Source organism: Lagopus muta, chromosome 17 (genome assembly GCF_023343835.1).
Source record: "Lagopus muta isolate bLagMut1 chromosome 17, bLagMut1 primary, whole genome shotgun sequence".
In the NCBI taxonomy this organism is placed as follows: domain Eukaryota; kingdom Metazoa; phylum Chordata; class Aves; order Galliformes; family Phasianidae; genus Lagopus; species Lagopus muta.
In genome coordinates this window covers 3744663-3764100 of record NC_064449.1, presented here as the reverse complement: position 1 = coordinate 3764100, position 19438 = coordinate 3744663, and the positions used below count along the sequence as shown (strand labels likewise).

The window sequence follows — 19438 nt, the reverse complement described above, 5'->3', positions numbered from 1 at the left end:
CTATGAGTGCAGTGTGAAGTTTGTTTAAAACCAACTATGGTAACAAAATAAAACAAGCAAGAATATTTAAGTTAGTTTATAAAATAGAAGTACCACACCTGGACTAAGAGAATGCATACATCTCTTTCCATCCTCTATGCTTTCCTGCTATGAAAGGGGTGAAAACTGCAGCCACTCCTTCTGGAAGTTGTGTTCATGTGAATTTACATATCCAGAGCAACCTGAATATCATGCAGGCGAGCAACCAGGTTCTGCACGTGCTGTCTCTCTCGGTGTTGTGCTTTGGTGAGAGCACTGATCCTCACCTCCAACTGAAAGTAAAGAAGGTGGCATGAGTTGTTTGTACAAATGTTTAGTCTTTTTGACTGAGGAAGACTGAATGAGCTCGACCAGCCTTTACATTAGCGGTCAGTGGAGCAAAACTCTGAAAAGTCTACTGGAGCTGCAGCTACACTTCTGAACAAAGATTCATTGACACAGCAGCCTGCTGAGCTCAGCAGCCCACTTCTGCTTACAAATTTCCCTTTTTTTATTTTAGTAACAGCTTACTAATGATTCCCACAACTACCATTAGCCTTCAGGCTAAGTGCATAGCATAGTGATGACAAGTTAGACTTTGCTTTGTTTGTTTGCTGTTTACTCACCTGGTCCAATTCTTCCTGAACTTTTTGTATACTATCTTGATCCTGTGGTTGTGCTCTCCTTTTTAGCCACTCATGTAGAATCTCTGCCTGCTGCCGACAAGACCTGATAAAATAGATTAGAAGGATTCTTATCCAAAGTAGGAGCTCAGCGGTCTAATCCAACTTAGATGTGCAACTGATGCCCTTTTGTTTTGTTTTTGTCCCAAACCAGTGAGGGATGAAAGTATAAAAAGGGGAATAAGGGGCGCTGGGAAGTAGAAAAGTGTCTGGAAGCTGTCATCTCCACCTTTACTCCTATTCCCAGACTTCTGCATTTCATGACAGACCCCACTCCTCCAACCCCCATTCTTTTTCAAGCACTTCTAATAAATTTTTAACATTCTATTGGAGAAGCTCTCTCTCAAGTCCACAGTTTTAGTGGAAGTTTGTTTTGTTTTGGTTTTGTGTGTGTGTGACAACCTGAAAATTCACCCCTTGTGATGAAAGAGCTGAAAGATTCATTTGAGCTACTCTTCGTTTGCATTGCCTTCAGATTATGGCCAGTGACACTTTGGTCAGTGTTTCTCCAGTACTGCCAAAGGTATAAAACTAAACCAGTTGCAGACTGCAAAAGAAATTGTGCTTGTACCCTTTTCTCTCACCTGGAGTTAACTCCTAAAAGGACAGAAACCTTTGTTTAATTCACAGTTCTGTGAAGCAGAATGGTTATTTCCATAAGTAGACATGCTCATACAAGCCAATATTGAGCTGACAGCACGAAGAAAGGCTGGCTGTAGAGGCTTTGCAACCTACTTGAGTTCTTGCTTCCTGCTGAAGTAGTACTGCATTTGCTGTTGGATGCTTTGGAGCTCTGCTTCTAGCTTTCTCTGTAGCACAATTTCTTCTCTGGAACTGTGCTTTCTTTCTTCCAATTCAGCTGAATGGAAGATAAAGGGCACAAGCAAGGAAAGTACACTTATTCTGTTTCTTCTTATCAGGGAAAGTCAGGTTAATAGACAGGAAACATGAAACCCTTGAGTCCTTTTCACATTTGGTAACCATGTGGCATCTGTTGACTCAAAAGATCATAGCTAAGAAAGCAGGAGTCCTGACAGCATTACAGGCTCTCACTTTAAACATAACAAAGATGAGAAATACTGTAGAGAATAGTTCTGTACTACAAATGCTGCTGATAATTTTTTGTTTTATATCCACTGTAGAAGTAAGTCTGGTCCCATCAAGATAAATGCAGTATAAAGAGGTGCTCAGGCATCATTTATCCTTTCAAGTTTTTCAGCAGTACCAGGTAAATTTTACCCTCTCCAGCTCACCTTCATATTCATGCTGGGTATACATGCATACCCCACTGCTAGCACACTGCTAAAATCCTGACCCAGATCAGTTCCAATCCTTCTATCTCCAGAAGGGCTTTAGTTCTATGCTTCAGCAGAATCCACACAGCTTTATTACCAGTCCAAAATAAATGGCTGAATCTTTACCTCCTGACGTTGGCATACAAGAATGCCTTGTCTCCCATGTTTGAGAGTTGAACTACAATCTTTCATAGACTGAAAGAACGTGTAACCACTAGAGCTTAGAGCTGAGGACCTACCTGCATTTTGGTGACTCTCTTTTCTCAGTAATTCTTCAGGTGACAGCAAATGTGACCTTAAGCTTGGTTGCAATTTCTCCAACTCTTTTCTCTGTTGACAAGCTTGGGAACAGGCTCCTGTCTGACCACGCACAGGCTGACCTCCTTTCTGCAAGGTCAGAAAGACATTTTGTTCCTCGGATGATTTTCCTTAGTTTCCTACAAGGAGGAATCACCTGTCCCAAGCTACTAAGCCCTCCTCACATGAAAACACTGCCTACACTGCCTACAATTATTGAGCCTGTCTCACAAGCACCACTTGTTCTGTGCTATTTGAAAAAAATAAGTTCTTTCCTTGACAGCAGGGAAGTACTCCATCAAGATTAATACCTCTTATTCTGAGTGCAACTGAGGAGTTTAAAATGCAAGCACATCCTTGCAGGTGAAATGAATTTCAGATGCAAGTCTGGGCCATAGCCAATACTCCTAACCTAAGTTTCTTAAATTCCTGTAATCTTGGCAAACTACTCTGAAATCATTGAAGGAGCTGCCCCCCAAGTCAATTGCTAGGAGGAGCATCCTACTGGGAAGGACACAAGACCACTACAAATTCTTGCATTGTAGTTTAAAATACATGGGCTGGCCAGCAAGCACAATGTTGCTTTAGATTGGTGGTTCTCGAACATTCAGACAGTTCACTTGGTCAGTTTCTAAGATGACAGCTAGCAGAAAATAAAAATAGCTCAACACCTGGATAGGGAATCCTGAGCAGTCCTAGGAAGAAACAGCAATAAGCTGCTCGTGTGCTGACAGTAGCCCAGTGAGCACACTGGTTTTTCCCTTCAGCAATACACTCACCATTTCTGCTCCAGCTTTCACCTGGGGCATGAAAGATGAAGGAGACCATAACTCTGGCTTCTGAACAGCACAGTGCACATCACTTGTCCTCGATGGCACAGATGGGAGAGCACTGTGTGTCAGAGGAGAGTAGCAGTGAGTGGTACTGCCCAGTTGAGAGAGCCTCTTACAGGTGTTTTCTTCCATTTCCATTGTTAACATTAAATTCCCATTCTGAGAAGAACATTTGTTCACATCTGTTGGCTGAAAAGGCATTTCTGATCTATAAAGGAAGAAAGAAAGTACCCACACATTTCAACCTACTGGCTTTATACTTCACAGTCAGTGGGAAAAAAAAATAAACAGAATCTTGCTATTCCCTCACATACTGAAATAAGCTCCTGCCATGCAGGGCACTAACTGGCTTCCTAAACCACCAGCAGTACCATAATGGCACAGAGCTGCTAGCAACCTACCTCCATCCAGACCTGCACTGACCTTGCTGTAGAAAATAATTTAAAAATCCTTTCAAATGGGACAAAAAAACAATCATATTTTTTAAACTTTCCAGTAGGCTGTTCTGTTCTGCAGAAGCAACTCTCAATTTAACAAGAAAAATAATAAAAACAAAATAAAGACAAACAGAAAACCACAAAAAAGCAGTTAAGGTTTCTACGATGCCTACCCACCCTGTCCAGATCCTTCACATGAACCCTGGCTGAAACAGCTTCAGAGGTGACAATTCAGCCTGAGTTTTGGAAGTTGGTGATCTCTCATCTTTCCATTCAAACGCTGTACTAATGAAACAAAGGCCTTGGCTGCTATTTAATTGATTTGAACATTCCATTATTCTTGGCCACTTCACAAGAAATCTGAAATTTTAAGGCAATTTTGATAGTGCAGGACAATGCACAGTCCCACAGTTACTGAACGTTTTGTATTACAAAGGCATGGGAATTTGAGGGGAGAAGCACAGCATAACATCATTTTCCTTCACTATTAAAAAGAGATTTTCTACCTGGAAAAAGGAGTTCCCAGCAGTTCCTTTCTTTCTAGAGATTCTATGAGGAAGTCAGGTCTTCGTGGTGGTAACCTTGCTCGTCGGACAACCCCTCTGAAAAGAACAGAAAGCATGTAGAACCATATAGAATCGTTATTATTTCAAATTGGCATAAGCTAAAGAAATAGTTTTATCCTGTCACTTATCCCCTGCCTGCAAAATTGCCCTTGCATGCAATAGTTTTTAAAGATTAGATTTCAACCTGTATCAATGTCACAACCTGGTTCAATGTATGTTTATTGTTTTGTCAGATTTCATTCCCATGGTGGGGAAAAAAAGAGCTTCAGTAACAGCTCTAAGTCACTTGGGCAAGACAAGCTCTCACAATGGTATAAATCCCTCCACCACACACTAATCAAGTGTTTCATTATGTAACAGATCCTATGACAAACTATCAATACTCCATAAATTCATAGTTGCATGTTGAGAAAGTCCTGCTAGAAAGCATATGGCTGAGATTATTCTACTCGTCACCAATAGAGAAGTCACAAAATTCCTTCATTACTTAAAGGCCAATATATATGCTATCAGCAGCTCCTGCATAACTCAGCAACACCAGCCATGTGGCAAAGTGTCAGAGAAAGGAAAACTGCATGGAAATAACCATCACCACTGTAAAAACTTGGAAACATACATAGATAGATTTGTTTTTATCTATCTATAGTCAGTATCTATAGCTGAACAAAAGGACAGGGTGCTTTACTTTGAACCACAGGCAAAATTGTATGTGAGATTCAAACAAGGGATGAGATGTAGTGCTCCAAGACACAGATATGCACACATACATACATAGACACAGAGACACAGAGTGTAGGTAGAACTACATGTAGGCATCAGAGGAATGCAGGAGAGACTAGAATTTTATGCTCACAGCTCACTGAGAGTTGAGTTATTGCCAGCAAATAGGAATGGAAGATCACTGCATTCTGAAGGCCACAGCTTTTCCTCTGCTGAATGTCCTCTTGTTTCAAGGCTGTCATCAGGTATTTCAAATGTCACTTGCTTCTTCAGAGGTGGCAGAAAAGAACGAGGCTTATTTAATTTCTTGTAGAGAGCCTTCTGTTTCCAGAGCATTGCACAGCGATAGACTGACTGGTGAAGATTGTAGGCTGCCTGCCAACACAAAGAACAGTACAGTATTCGACTGTTGAGAGTAGACAGTAACACCACCCCACCCATGGAGAGCACAGGTGAAATGAACTGCAATTCTGACGACCTGAGAGCCATACTATTTCTCCATGCTAAATCAGCAGGTCCAGCACATTAACATTTTGATAAAGAGAATTAACTGGGTGCTTCTGTAACGAGACAAGCTGCACATGAATAAACAACAACCAATGTCTTGAAAATCTGGAAAAGAGCTAGGGAAGCTGCCCAAGAACAGGAAGAAAATAATCAGTGCAGGCATTCCTATGATCCTCTCCACGCACAGGGCTGGGCAGACACTCCAAGGCAGAAGTGACACTGTAGCCCACATTTGCAAGCATAAGTGGTGCTAAATCTAGGGCAGGGTTAGATGCAGCTAAAACCTAGAGTTCAGAGACTTTAACCACAAGCAAAGGTTTTAACCAGCTACATTGTCTATGGTAGGATTTGGCCAGTTTTGAAACAGCTTCATTAAGACTTCCAGATTGCATCACAAGCCTGAACTGCTTTAGACTCAGCAGGGCTGAAGGACAAGGTGTTTTGCTTTGCACCACATACAAAAGCATACGTCTGATCCAAATAAGAGCTGAGATACAGAGTTCCAAGATACATACACACTGCAGACACACACACAGAGTCAGACTGACCATAGATCAGAGCAGATCAGTGCCCTAGGTGTATCCAAGAGATCACTCTTGTCTCTTACCTTCATCTGGTTCCGGGCTTGGAGCTCTCCCCGCAATTGTTTCATGCCAGCAGTGTACCTCAAAATCCTGGTTACACCTTCTCTCAGGAGGGCAGCATGATAAACTCCTTTGGCTTTTTCAATGCGTTCTTTGTACTGCTGTTGCCCCTGGGCAAATCTCAGCCAAGCACTGAACACCTTCAACATAAAGAGCAGACAGCTGAAAGCATTACAAAGACAAGTTCTGGGTGACAGACTCCCCCTGCAGACAAGAACATTCTCTGTTCCACTGGACAGTAACAGGTAGAGCTACAGCAGGACACCACCAAAAAGACAAGGAAATGGGGATTTAAGTCAGCTAAGACAGGATAGGGAAAACACACAGAATTTTTTTTTTAACTGGATAAGAGGGGCTGGGGACAGTTTTCCAGCATACTAAATTGCTATACAGTACTTCAAAGAGGAAAAGGAAAAAAGAGATGCACAATGTGCACTCTGCAGTCAGACCTGTGTATGATGTGCACAGTCTCAAACACACTTGTCTGCCCCTGAGCCTCACACAGCCTTACCCTCCTCTGCAATGAAAGTGACCAGTGCCACAATGCTTGCACTGTCTGCCGCTTTTCCCATTGCTGCTGCAACAGCTATAAGAAAAAAATATATATTGTACAATCAGGTTGGGAGTTTACATGTGCCACACCAGAAATACTAGCCAAATGCAGCATCAACCAAAGAGGAAGTGCTGGTAGAACCATTGCTGAATACCTACTCAGTTCACCCAGTATACATAAGGAGTCTCCTGAGCTAATGGAACCAAGAATGCTTAAATAATTTTGTTTGGTCTCACATGAAATAAACATGAAGAAGAAGAAGGAATAAGCATCAGCAAGGAGTTATATACTTAACCAAGGGCCAATTCCATACCCTTGTCTTCCAGCACAAAAAGAAAGTAGAGCGAAGCCTATGAGTCATTAGCTGTCCTCCTTTTCTCTGCAGTAGCTGCAAGGCAAAAAAAGAAATGAGTCACTTGCACACAAATCCAATTTATCTGAGCCAAATGCTACTAGAGCAAAACAAGTACCAAGGGGCCTTCATCATTTACCCTTTGTTGAGGCCAGCCACCCTCAAATCCCAAACACTCTACAGTGTAACACCACCTGCAAATTTTCAAGCCCCCAAAAAAGACTTTATCCACAGTAAATTAATTCACATATGGCAGCCCAGCTTGTCATCTCCTGTTACATCTGTTAGTTCTAATCAACACTTCTTCAAGCAAAGCACATGCATGTTCCTTCCTCAGTGCACAATACACTTAACTCCTCCTGGGCCAAGACTATCATTTCTTTCTCCAGACACATCACTTGCTCCTCTACACCAGCAACTTCCCACCCTAAGCAACTTGCTAGCGAGGTTGCTGATCCATCTCACCATCTTCTCAGTGCACTGCTGATGGTATTTCTTCCATTTTTCCAGGTAATTCTGCAGTAGGTGCTGCTGATGGTGCTGCACTGCTCTGTGCTGCTGAACCTTCATCATCAGAGACTCCTTAGTAAATTCCTTCCAGCAAAGAAACAGGGTCTGTAAACGCACTATCAAGAAAAGACAAATTAACTACCATACTGAAAGAAACTCAATCTCAGCTACTATTGATTGATCAGCTACTCCTCGAGGCTGTTTTGGCCATACTTCTCACTGACAGTACTCAGCACTAGGAAGAAGGATGCTGAAGAATTTCAGATGCCAGTCCTGATGCTTTGCCCTGTTCTGCAAGTCTTTCCTGATGTCACTGACACTTTACAATCTTTAGGAAATCATTTGACCCCTTTGTGCTTCAGAGTCATCAGCCACACTGTTTACAAGAAATCATGACATTGCTTGCAGAGTTTGAGGGTCTTTTCATGTTAACGACTAGAGGCAATAATTGATAAAATGACTTGCACAGCCTTCAGAACAGAGATGTCTGAGCATCTCAGTATCACTAATGGAAAACTCCATTAAGGATGGAAGTGTTATCATCCATTATACAGAGAGGGAACTGAGAGAGAGGCATAAGCAGCTTTCAATAGAATGCTGGAGCCCCAGGTCATTCCCCATTCTATGGAACCAAACAGTTAGGCTTAACATGAAGTCATCCATACTGACAACATAAAAGACAGCCCTACTAAGCTACACCTTTCTAGGGACCATACATGGACAGCTAAGTTTTTAGGGAGTTTAATATCCCCGCCAGCTCACCTGCATCCAAATGTTTCCTGGCCTCCATCACAGCTGCCACCTTCTGCTGACGGTGATACACTCGTAGTGAGGCAGTGCACCTCCAGTGCTGCAACACCTGAAAGATGTGATGCAAACAGGGGACAGGATACAGACTGACACTGTAATATTCTTAGAAGTGAAAGCAGTGTACTCCACACTGCTGGTACCACAACCATTTCTATTTTATTTTTGCACATCAGGCTTAGCAAAATGGTGTAAATTTCCTACAAATGAAATTTCAGAGGGTCCCCCTCACATTTTCTTTAAGGCATTCTTCTGTCTTCCCCATAGGTAATACTGCTATCAGTAGTCGTATCAGACTACTTCCTCCTAAGGAAATGGGGAGGAGGAAAGTAACAAGAGCTCACTCACAGAAAACAGTTTCAGAGATGCCAGTTGAAATAACCTGGAACTGGGAATTTGGTTCTCACAACTTCTTAGGCCTTTCTTGATAGTGGCTCTTAGATCAAGTTTTGATTCCCTTGAAGTGCATTACTTGACCTCACTTGACCTAGCATTTGTACAGACCTTAGTATCTGCTCTACCTTTAACAGGATTGCTCTCTGGTAGTGCTCATCTGCTTGAGTAGTCACTTTCCTTTCATGTATAAGAGCAAGAGCATTTTCCCTCCACAAATACAGAAGCTGCCTGTAAGCAAAATGAAAACAAGGAAAAAGAAAATATTAGGAATGATTCTCACTTCACCTGGTAACTTCAGTGTAACAGCAGTCAGAATCCATGCACTGCAGGGAATGACACAGCTTGCTGTCTGGTGTCTGTTATGGAATTGAACACAGATAAACTCTTGCAAGTGCAACAGGCACAGTCAGTGAGATGGTAACAATAATTTCAAGAAAAGTTAAAGCAAAATAGATAGTGACCCAGTAAGTGGCTGAATTCTTTTAGTTAGACCAGTACAGACACAGTCAATGCTCATCACCAAATGCTCAAAAATTTACGAGGGTGGCAAGCAAAAGAAACACAGTAACTGATTACAGTGCAGTTACTCCTCTCTCATGCTGCACTGCACAAGTGAACATAAACACAACCTTACCGCAGCAGCAGTCTAGTGTGCTGCTCCTCCTTTTCAGCTACTTGGTACAGAATGCAGTGAATGTTATTTTGATAACTCTGTAAGAAAAGCAGAGAGAGGTGAGATTTCCTAAGCTGCCAGGGCCTTTGAGAAGAGAGTTTCTCACTGAAAAACTTAAGTACACACAGACAAGTTTCCACAAAGAAAAAGGCATTCTCTCTTACCTTCCAGGCTGCCAACATCTTGCCCAGGAGCACGTGCTGATAATGCATGTCTGCTTGCACCAGCTTCCTCCATTTCTCACACTGATGCTGCATGTACTACATGGAAGGGAGAAAAAAAAATGCCAAAAATAAAACAGATAACTGATGAAGAGAAAACTAGCAATGACAGACAGCAGAAGGAAAAGCACCATTCCTAATCTCTGGGGAAACACTGATCCTTTATCTTGCTGTAAAGGGTCCACAAACTAGTGCTGCAGTCTGCTGTTCCTTTCAAAAGGGCTAAATTAGGTCTTTCTCCCTTCTTTTCAGGAATCCTCCAGAAGAACAGCCCAATTCACTCAAGTTATCAGTTTTGAAGCAACAGGCTAACATCAACTTTAATTTTCCCCAACTCTTAACATATGCTGCAAAACACACTCAGTACATCATGAGATGGCATAAAAGTTAAATGCCATCTAATATTACCTAGTATGGTTTGTGCAAAACCAGACCACACACCACAGCCTTGCTGCACATTCCCAGCCTAAATAAAGATTTCAGAAGGACATATTTGGTATTCACTAGGAACAATTTCATCACACTAACTATAGCAACATTCCTAGATAAATCCCCAAAGCTATAGTCCCATTCTAACTATCCTTAGACAAGTGAACAAGATGAAGACTAATTCCCTTCACTCCTGCATTATCCCTGTCCCACCCACCTGGGAAGAGAGAAGGACTTAGGAATGATTTGTGTTTAAAATAATTTCCTTTAAAGTGTAGCCATACGGCTACAAGCAATTTGAATAAAATAAAAAGGATTTAAGCTTTTCCCCAGCTGTTAACTGTCTCACCTTTCTCCATTTGTTCCAAGACTGCTGCAGACACTTTGAACAGTGAAACCTTAAGGCTTGCATCTCCTTGAGCTTCCTATAGAAGAAACAATTTAATTATTTCTCCCTCAGTGCAATCCTCGTTACTGCACATCTTTAGCCTAAGCTCATATTTGCTACTGTCAGTTTACTCAGTAAAATAAACCAGCATAATCTGAAGCACAAATAAGGAGTCAGAGTCACTGAATTAAATGTTGCTTTGTCAAAAGTGGGCCACCACAGGGCCAGTCCAAATAATTCTCCCCTTTAAAAAATTTCTTACTCCATTTTTCTCTCCTGAGTATTTTTCTTCCACAGATGGAAAGCATTCAGAAGAAGCATGTTCCTGTAGTGATCTCTTGCACGAGCCAAGTCCTCCTTCTCTTCCAGACGTGCAGCTGTTCTTCTATGCCAAAAGCACCAGAAGGAAACCAAAAGTTGCCTTTCAAAATGAAGTACAGCCTATAATAGTGAGAAGATGGTAATGAATACATGACACAGGTCAGCTGCAAGCAATGGAAGAGACATTTATTCAAAGTCAACAGACAGAACTGCCCCATGTTTATTTTCATCTTTTCACACTGAACAGCAGTGGACACAAAGCCCGACTGCTGCGAGTTCCTGTCAACTGTTCTACCTGCTCCTGTGTTTGTGGAGGGAGAAACTGTTATCAGAGAACAGCAGACCAAAGAGAAAACATGGAAACTAATAAGTAGCACATGAAAGACTCCCAACTATTGACAATTTCTGTTGAATTTGCATGAAGAGATAAACTCAGAACAGTAAGAGATAGATGCATCTCCACAAAAGCACCAGCACATGCTAACACTGACTATAGCTGCACTATACTGTGTAACTGTGTACACTGTGGTATAACTTACAGAGCACAAAATAAGGCAGTGGCTACTATGTATTTAAGACTGCAAGATCATATATACATCTGGAAATGAAATATTCCCCCAGGAACCTCCTGGACACCTATCTAAAGCTGCTAGAGTGTCAGTAGAACCCCATACCTCTTAAATACACCAGGTTGGCTCTCATTATTATTGTTTCAACCAGGTAACTGTAAAACAGAATGCCAACATATATGTGCACACTGTGAGGGAATAAGTGAATGACTCGTGTGAACAGTTCTGATAATCAGTTGCCTGATTCTATTTATAAATAAGCAGCTTAATCTGAAATGATGATTAGTAAATACTGGTTGTTTCTGTAACTTGGTTCCACCACCAGGAAAAAAGGAATTTACAACACCAAAGTCCATTTCATGCTAACTAAGGTTCACTGATAGCAACTAAGAAAACACCCCTCTATTTCCTGAGCAAGGCCTGCTAAAAAAAAAAAAGTTACTTTTACCCTGTTCTCTCCCATCCTGTATTCTTGCTGCTTGCACGCCTTCACCAACCATGTGTCAAATACATGTCTCATCAACACCCTCCTGCAAATAAAGAGGAAGACTATCAGCACAGAAGATAAATTCCTTCACACAACTTATTTCATAAACTTCAAAAGAGCAACCTATCTACAGCTTAAACTGCTACTTGATCTTCCACCTCAAGCTGGACCTCTTGGGAAATTTGGTAGCTACACAATTTTCTGGGTTAAAGCAAGAAAACAAACAACAGAAACTACCAGACAATTAGTCTGTCCTCTGAAACCTTAAGGAGAGTACATAAGACAAAACCAATGAATTTAATGAAGTTATTATAATTGCCTGCTTTCATTCAGATAATTCAAAAGATTGTTCCAACTTCTGATTCATTTATTTATTTACAAACACAGAAAATTATATAATAACTTCTTACTTCTCATCCATTACACATACAGTCCAACTTCTCCCTTGGAAATACTTTGAAGATCTTACTCTACTTTTATTTTTATTTAAAAACAAACAAACAAAAAGGAACATTGTAACAGAACTTGAAAAATGTTATGACAACAGAAAGCAGCATGGTCTGATTTCAATACTGATTGAATTCTACCAAAGCCTTCTTTTTTACACAAGGCAAGGTTAGCTGCTATCATCAAATTTTCTTTCTCACTAGATGAAGATAATCCTTCCTTGCTTGTCTGCCTCCCTTCCAGAGATGGGCAAGAATTAAACAACGTTCCAAAGATGCAATGATATGCATTTGTAATTGAGCACTATATACTCTCACACAGAAGAAGCCTGGGGTAGAAGCATCCTAGTCAAAAGTCTGAGCTAATCTAGTGGGAACAGCACACACCCAGCACTACAGTTGTTATTTCTATAACTCAGTCATGTGGGTGCACTAATTGGATTGTTAGCAAGTCTCAGCCCTTCCCTAGTCTGAAGTTTATATTTTGGACTCTCACCAGGCAATTGATGGTAGGCAGCTATTACAGCTCATTTTAAATTTATAGCTTGGTAAACAATGTGAGTTAATGGGCCTTCCTGGAGGATACTGGAAGCTGCCAATGGTTTTCAGTTTCAGCTCGAGCTCTGGAATCTGTGTGCTGTACAAGCCATGCTGTGCTGAGTAGCACAGAGCTGTCCAGTAGAGCTCTCATTCTTCCCTGATAATCCTCACCCAGAAATGAAGAAGGTTCTACGGCAACAGCATTTGGAGTACTTGGACATCCTGCAATTTTTGAACTGACTGATGGCAGCACTAAGAACCAATAGACAGAAAAAGCATAAAAATCCATCTAAATTCATAACACATACATCCCACCCAGCTCCACAGGTCAAATTTAAAAGCATTCTAGCTGCTTTGTTTATGTTGACTTATATCTAAGACTAAACAAACTCAGCCTCTACAAAAAGCCTTATTTTCTCTATTGCTATTCTTCCAACATCAGGGCTAGCATACATGAATCATCAGCTTCCCACTTCCCACAGAGTAAAGCAGCAGAAAGGTGCTGAGCTCTGCCTGTGCCCATGCTCCAGCCTACTGCTCTCATTGGCAGAACTTCCAGTTTTTGTATCCAATGTTGACAGGTCTCCAATTAGGCTTAACCCATCTCCCCATCACATTTTACACAGAAGTAGGAGATAGAAATTGTTTTACACAGAAAAGATACCAGCAATTTGCATCAAGAGGGTCATGCTCCAATTAACAGATACTAAATCAGAACCAAGGCTCACCAATCTCAAATTTGTATAAATTCATATGAATATTTCCCTGCATACCTGTAACGGGCATGAGCCACAGATGTTAAGGCCTGCTGTTGTTGTTCCTCCTTCTCTTCCAAACGGGACTTCCAGCAGTTCCAGAACTTCTGCAGCACCTGAAACAAAACAATAAAGATATGAAAAAACATGGCTTTTAAAGGAAGGAGAAGAACCCAAACAAAGATTAAGTGTCTCACTAAACTTGCATGCAGCAGGCAATCATTGTTGCAGCATGCTGCCCTGCTTCACAAATTTTTTTCATTACCTGCTTTAATTTGTTGTGGCCAAATAAAAAGTCATGATAAGCACTAGAAAACACAAAACTAAAACAACATACCTAAGGTGGACAACAGACTTAGGCAAGAGATTTTCTGTCCCTTAGTATTTAGAAACAGAGTCAGTGATTTAATTAAAAAAGTCACACTCACTGTAACTCGGTGCTGGTGGAATGAGAGATTTTTTCTCACTTGATGAAGATGACTGTTCATGACATTCTGCTGAAGACCCTTAAACCCAAACTTCTGTAGGAGTAAGAAATGCAAATCACTTGCACAAAATCCAAGTCAGCAAGCACTCATCAGTTTAGAACTGGCTGCTCCCATCAGCAGATATTTGATGTTCCTCCTTGCAATGCCTAACATTTATGATCTTGACATCAACAAAACCATCCAATTTCCTCCCACAGATCATCACTTCTCCATTTAAACTAAAATTCCCTTCCACTTTCTTTTACATGAGACAACTAACTTTTTCAGTGACTGCCAACACCATTACTCAAGTCCTTTCCTCGTCTACATCTTCAGTTCAGTATTCATAACTCTTATTAATAATAGAAAAGATCCACTTCCCTTTTAGGCCTCCTCTGCAAAGTAAAAGCATTAACACACTGAAGTAGCTGCACTTCTTTTTTCCCCAATTCCACAATACTTTGGCTCACAAACGAACACAGTAAACAGCACTATGTGAGAATCTTGCCTTAAAGGGCTCTTATGGTCACTAACACTTCCAATCTACGATCCAACCAGATTTTCTGCCATTCTTTTGATGATCCACACTTAAAGAATTCAGTTCTAAGAAAGCTGAAGGTCTGTGTCCACCTTTCAAGCAGTCCTCATAGGCTTTTCCTTTTTTTTTTGGGGGGGGGTGAGGGGTGGACGTGGAAAGCATGCATGGATTACTACAGAGGGAAGTACAAATAATTCTCCTTGCAGCAAATCAGAGTAAGCAGACAAACATCTAGGGTAGTGATACATAAAGAAACAAGGAAAAAGAAATCACAGAAGATCTAGAGGAAAATTCTATTTCATGGTGAAAAGGCCAGGGAACAGGATAGCCTGATATAATCAAGATTAATATGCTACTTCACTAGTTTCCTAATTGGAATAATGACTATTTCAGAGAGTTGCAGTTTCCCCATCTGGATTCAATGCCATTCTATCTCTGGGATTTGGAAACTCACTGTGGTAGGAAATGGCACAGTCCCCACTTAGTACCCATGTACCACTGCTAGTATTCAAGGCACACTGAAGAAGTGTTTGAATTCCCTCCACAGCCCATGCTGTAACCCAACTGTGCTCTTACCAGCAGCTGATGTCTGTGGTGCTTTTCAGCCAGCTCACATTGCAGAGTCTCTTCCACACACAGCACAACATCTGTTACTGAGTTAAAGCATCTTTTACACAGAAACACTCACCCTGATAAATACACAACCTTCTCTCACAGACAGGAATGGGATCTCCCATCTAAATTTGCTTCAACATTTGAATTTTCAGTACTGTTATTTATAGGGAGATATCTTGATCACAGTCAGGCTTTTAGATTTGGAAAGTTTACTGCAATACATTTGTAATTTGCCACTGCACAGCAACCAATAGCACAACTCAAGATAAACTCTGACACAAGAACATTACAAAAAAAAACAAGCTCATTGTATACAGCTTGATGCTGACAGCTTTCTTTTCCCATTTGCAGGTATTTTTTTCTCCTGCAGGCTCTTGGCTAACATACTGTGATCACAATAGCTTTATTTAGCATGGCCTTACACACATCCTTCTAATGATACCTTTGCCACCCATGCTGCTACATGATACCCCTGCTTACTAACCAGATCCTTCCCCTGCAGTGATCTTTTTAAACTGTCCCTGCTGGTGACCACACAGAAAATGGATACAATGCCTCCAGTGTGCAAAGACTGTCCTTAAGGTAATCCTTGCTGACAGTCTATCAAGGTCCTTTTGGTAAGCATGCACTCTTCTCCTGCACTCCCATGAGTGACGCCAATCTGAGAAACACCGCTGGACCACCGTGCCTTGGAGATGCTCTTGAGCCAGCTCTAGAAAATAAACAGACAACTTGTTAATAAAATATCCCATTCTGGACTCATTTACTTCAGGTCCAGAAGCAAAAGTAGCTCTAACACTGTAAAATATGGTAAAAAACACCCAGTTAACACTCAGCTGTGGACTACATTCTCCCTTTCAATCAGAAAGATGGTTTTAAAGCAGTAACTTATGGTACTAATTTAAGAAGGAAAACAAATTGATTTAACAAGTGCCACTGTGTCACTTATTCAATATACACAAGCTCACATTTCAGTATAGCTGTTATCAGCTTCCAGATAGCCAAGCTGGACACCTTTCCACTATCATCCATCAACAGGCATTCACCCAAACATCTGAATTTGTACCGGTGACTTCAAGGGAGAAACAAAAGAACTACTGTACTTTCTTTACTGCCCTGTAGGATCTATGATTTGCTCAATTACCAAGAAAATCCACACACAGCCTGGTTCATAAGAGCCCTGAATCGATCCTTCTCACATTTCTCAATCAGAATACAAACTGAAACACGCAAAGTTTCCTCAAGGTACGAGTAAAGCATTTTCTTTTAAATGATGTGCAGAGCAGCTGATCATCCTGACAGCTCAGTACAGAATTTGAGGCAGCCAGGCCTGCAACAGTGCACTGTCCAGGTAGCACCTCACCATCTGTTGAGGCTGCAGCTGCAGGAAGCACTGCAGTGCCTGCTATAATAAAAGTAATGGTGCCCTAAGCAAAGGGGCTGAGCCCCATCCTGCCCTTACTCACCATTTTCACTCACCATTCTGATGTTTCTTTTCCCTGCGGATGTTCACATATTCCAGCCATGCTTCCATGCACCTCCTCAATTCCCTGTGCACGTGGTGAGTAACTGCCTGAGTCTCCTTCTGCTTGGCACTCTGGCTGTTTAAATATAGGTGCTGCCACTGCAGCCAAGCCTGAAAGGACAATTGAGAGAGGACAGAAATGAGGAAAAGACAAAATTAGGGAAGCAGAACAAAGAAGGGTGGGCAGAACACACAGTTAATAGAAAATTCCCCATAGAAGTGGAAGCCACAAGCAACGAGCTTTTCTCCAAGTAAACAAAACCAACAAAAATCTACAATTATTTTAATCACTGTAGCTGTGGGTGGATAATAAAGTGCAAACCATGGTCACCAACCTTGCCCCAGCCAATTTAACAACCTGTCATTCCTCCTGTATTTACAGCCTTCTCTCTTACTCTAGTTCATTCAAATGCCCAAAGCAAAAGCAGCACAGAAAAGGTAGAAACACAGAGAAAGTTCACTTTGTACTATATATGGGATTCTTGTTGTTGTTTTTCATATTCCCACATTTTTTTCCCCTCAGAAGCCCAAAATAATATTAGAAGAATAATACTAGAATATTAGAAGCCCAAAATAAGAAAGGATAACAGACTTTGAGAAAGATGAGTTCCCAAACCATAAGCTTATCTCTTCAGCATGATGTTGTCCTAAAACAGGTAGTGCTGCTATCTTAGAGTGAAGGCAGAATTAAATACCATCATCTGACCTTTTTTTTTAATGAAACAGACAAAAAACAACAGTTCCATGGAATAAAAGAAAACCACTTGAGCTGAAATGAAGGAACTGGCAACCTCTCAAGAATATAAAATGCTAGATGGAACTTCTTTACTCAAAATAGAGTTAAACACACTGACAGAAATGCACTAGGAGTGAAGGAATGTTGTCTTACAAAGAGGCAAGTTGCTGCCAAACAGGTGACTGGTGCTTGTCTCCTAACAGAATGGTCAACTGGACCTCACAGGAGTTCAGCACTCACAAGAGCTGGATGCAGGAGCCTGCTCAGAACACCACAGCTGCATGCTCACATGCTGGTTATTTTCTTTTACCTCATGGCTAGTTATCAGGTGGAGAGAATTCTGACACTACTATCACAGTAAGAATTCTTCTGGCTGCTTCCCAACAAATATAAGACATGGTTCCACTTTGCCTTGCCTACATTTCTTGTAAATACTTTTTCTTGTAAAATAATCAAACAAAAGTTACCATAACTTGCAAAGAAAATAACAGAAACTTTTTAATTATTCTTATTAATCAGCAACATATTAGCTACACCCATCTGCAATTTAAACATTGAAATGGTAGAGGCTGGACTTGCTAAAACTTACTCGAAATTGCAGGCTCTGAGCCCAGTGCTGCAGAGCCAAAATGTTCATTTTACGTCCAGCACAGACCTGACAGCATCGTCTCCTCCATGCTGCCCAGGATATCCTGCAAGGCAATGTTACAGATATTCAAACACAGTTCTGCAGTTTTGTGCAAGAAATCATTTTCCTCTCACTGGAAAAGGTACAAATGGAGATCTTTTAAGGCCACTGTCTATGGCCATACTAGAGGAATTCAAGTGAAATCAAACTTGGAACAAAGTCACTGCAGGAAAGATGACAGAATACAAGGAAAAATGGTGGCTTTATCATCATTCTCTCTCTGCCTATTTCCACTGCATTCTTACCGCAAACGGGTTCTTTCCCTGAATGCCAGTGCCACAGCCTGCATCCTTTGTTTTGTCCTTTGGACATCAACATAAACCAGCCAGTGCTGCCACGTCCTGAGCAGTTTTTGCTTCTTTGCTGTGCAAAACAAAAAATCACAGCACTTGAATTTCATGCAAGAATCTGGCATTTTTCACTACTCTGCACCACTGCTGGTCAATAACCTCCAGCCTCCCCCACAGTGACACCTCGTGGGAAACCCTACAACGACACCAGAGTCACAGCCACAACGTGCCTAACTGTGTCACGTGCACGAGGTGCTGACAGTGCTGTGCCACTGCTTCAGAACTCTGAATTATCGGCCACTGGCACTGCTTTGTCTCACAGGATGTAAAATTGTATACAAATACTCAACACAGCCTCATGGAATAAGAATTGCAGAATTCTCTTTGGTTACTTAAAAAAGAAAAGCCACCATCAGTAGCTTTTCAAGTAACACAAACAGAGAACTCAACCAGAAATGAGCCCAGTTTGTTCAGCAGCCTGTAGAGCAGCTCAATCAGAAGTGTCATAAATTCCAGCTTACCACTATCAGTGCACTGCTCTGCCTCCTTACAAAAATCTGGCTTGTCAGAGCTGATGCCACTGAAGCAAATGTATTAGAAAAAAATCATGCAAAAAACAGAACTGATTTTATGCTACTTCACATCTACACCTCAAAAAAATACTCTTTTATTTATTTATTTTAAGATTTCTTTGTCATCTTATGAATCAAGCATTCACGTATCTTAAACAGGTCACTTCTCCATTGTTTTGACTAAGTAACAAACAGCTACTTCTGTAATTACTCTGATCTCAGGAAAAAGAAAAAGAAAAGGAACTTCAGACAGTGTATTGGTTGTTTCTCAAGATGACAGTCTATCTTGTATCCTGGGACAACATTCGTATCCAAATAGACACAATAACATCTTGCAAATTGGCCCAGAATAAAAATCATCACAAATCTTTGAAAGGAGGTCATCTTCCCTTCCATAGGAAGAACATTCCCTGACACTGAAGGAAGTTGCAACCAATACAGGCAACTTCATCAGTAGTTCATCCAGTGCAGAGCAAAGAAGCTTCATAAGGCAAAAGGAACTTCAGAAGTTTGGGCTTCTTTTCTGCTGCACAGCAGAAGCTGAAAGGAATCATGAATTC

At 41.1% G+C, this 19438-nt stretch overlaps 1 protein-coding gene across 1 annotated transcript in view; it reads right to left on the bottom strand.

Annotated features, from left to right (window-relative positions):
• Nucleotides 1-61: 61 nt before the first annotated feature.
• Nucleotides 62-19438, bottom strand: part of SFI1 (SFI1 centrin binding protein) — a 26534-nt gene continuing 7157 nt past the window's right edge. The window contains exons 7-31 of the mRNA XM_048963731.1: nucleotides 18262-18379; nucleotides 17918-18020; nucleotides 16547-16703; nucleotides 15618-15779; nucleotides 15029-15099; nucleotides 13876-13968; nucleotides 13466-13563; nucleotides 11668-11749; nucleotides 10592-10770; nucleotides 10291-10366; nucleotides 9456-9551; nucleotides 9253-9329; nucleotides 8744-8846; nucleotides 8178-8274; nucleotides 7371-7531; nucleotides 6867-6941; nucleotides 6512-6586; nucleotides 5964-6140; nucleotides 4983-5224; nucleotides 4070-4165; nucleotides 3073-3334; nucleotides 2236-2383; nucleotides 1437-1560; nucleotides 645-747; nucleotides 62-311 (exon numbers count right to left, since the gene is read on the bottom strand). Coding sequence (XP_048819688.1) covers nucleotides 204-311; nucleotides 645-747; nucleotides 1437-1560; nucleotides 2236-2383; nucleotides 3073-3334; nucleotides 4070-4165; nucleotides 4983-5224; nucleotides 5964-6140; nucleotides 6512-6586; nucleotides 6867-6941; nucleotides 7371-7531; nucleotides 8178-8274; nucleotides 8744-8846; nucleotides 9253-9329; nucleotides 9456-9551; nucleotides 10291-10366; nucleotides 10592-10770; nucleotides 11668-11749; nucleotides 13466-13563; nucleotides 13876-13968; nucleotides 15029-15099; nucleotides 15618-15779; nucleotides 16547-16703; nucleotides 17918-18020; nucleotides 18262-18379 — 3083 coding nt within the window. The 3' untranslated portion in view covers nucleotides 62-203. The remainder of the gene's footprint in view (nucleotides 312-644; nucleotides 748-1436; nucleotides 1561-2235; nucleotides 2384-3072; nucleotides 3335-4069; nucleotides 4166-4982; nucleotides 5225-5963; nucleotides 6141-6511; nucleotides 6587-6866; nucleotides 6942-7370; nucleotides 7532-8177; nucleotides 8275-8743; nucleotides 8847-9252; nucleotides 9330-9455; nucleotides 9552-10290; nucleotides 10367-10591; nucleotides 10771-11667; nucleotides 11750-13465; nucleotides 13564-13875; nucleotides 13969-15028; nucleotides 15100-15617; nucleotides 15780-16546; nucleotides 16704-17917; nucleotides 18021-18261; nucleotides 18380-19438) is intronic.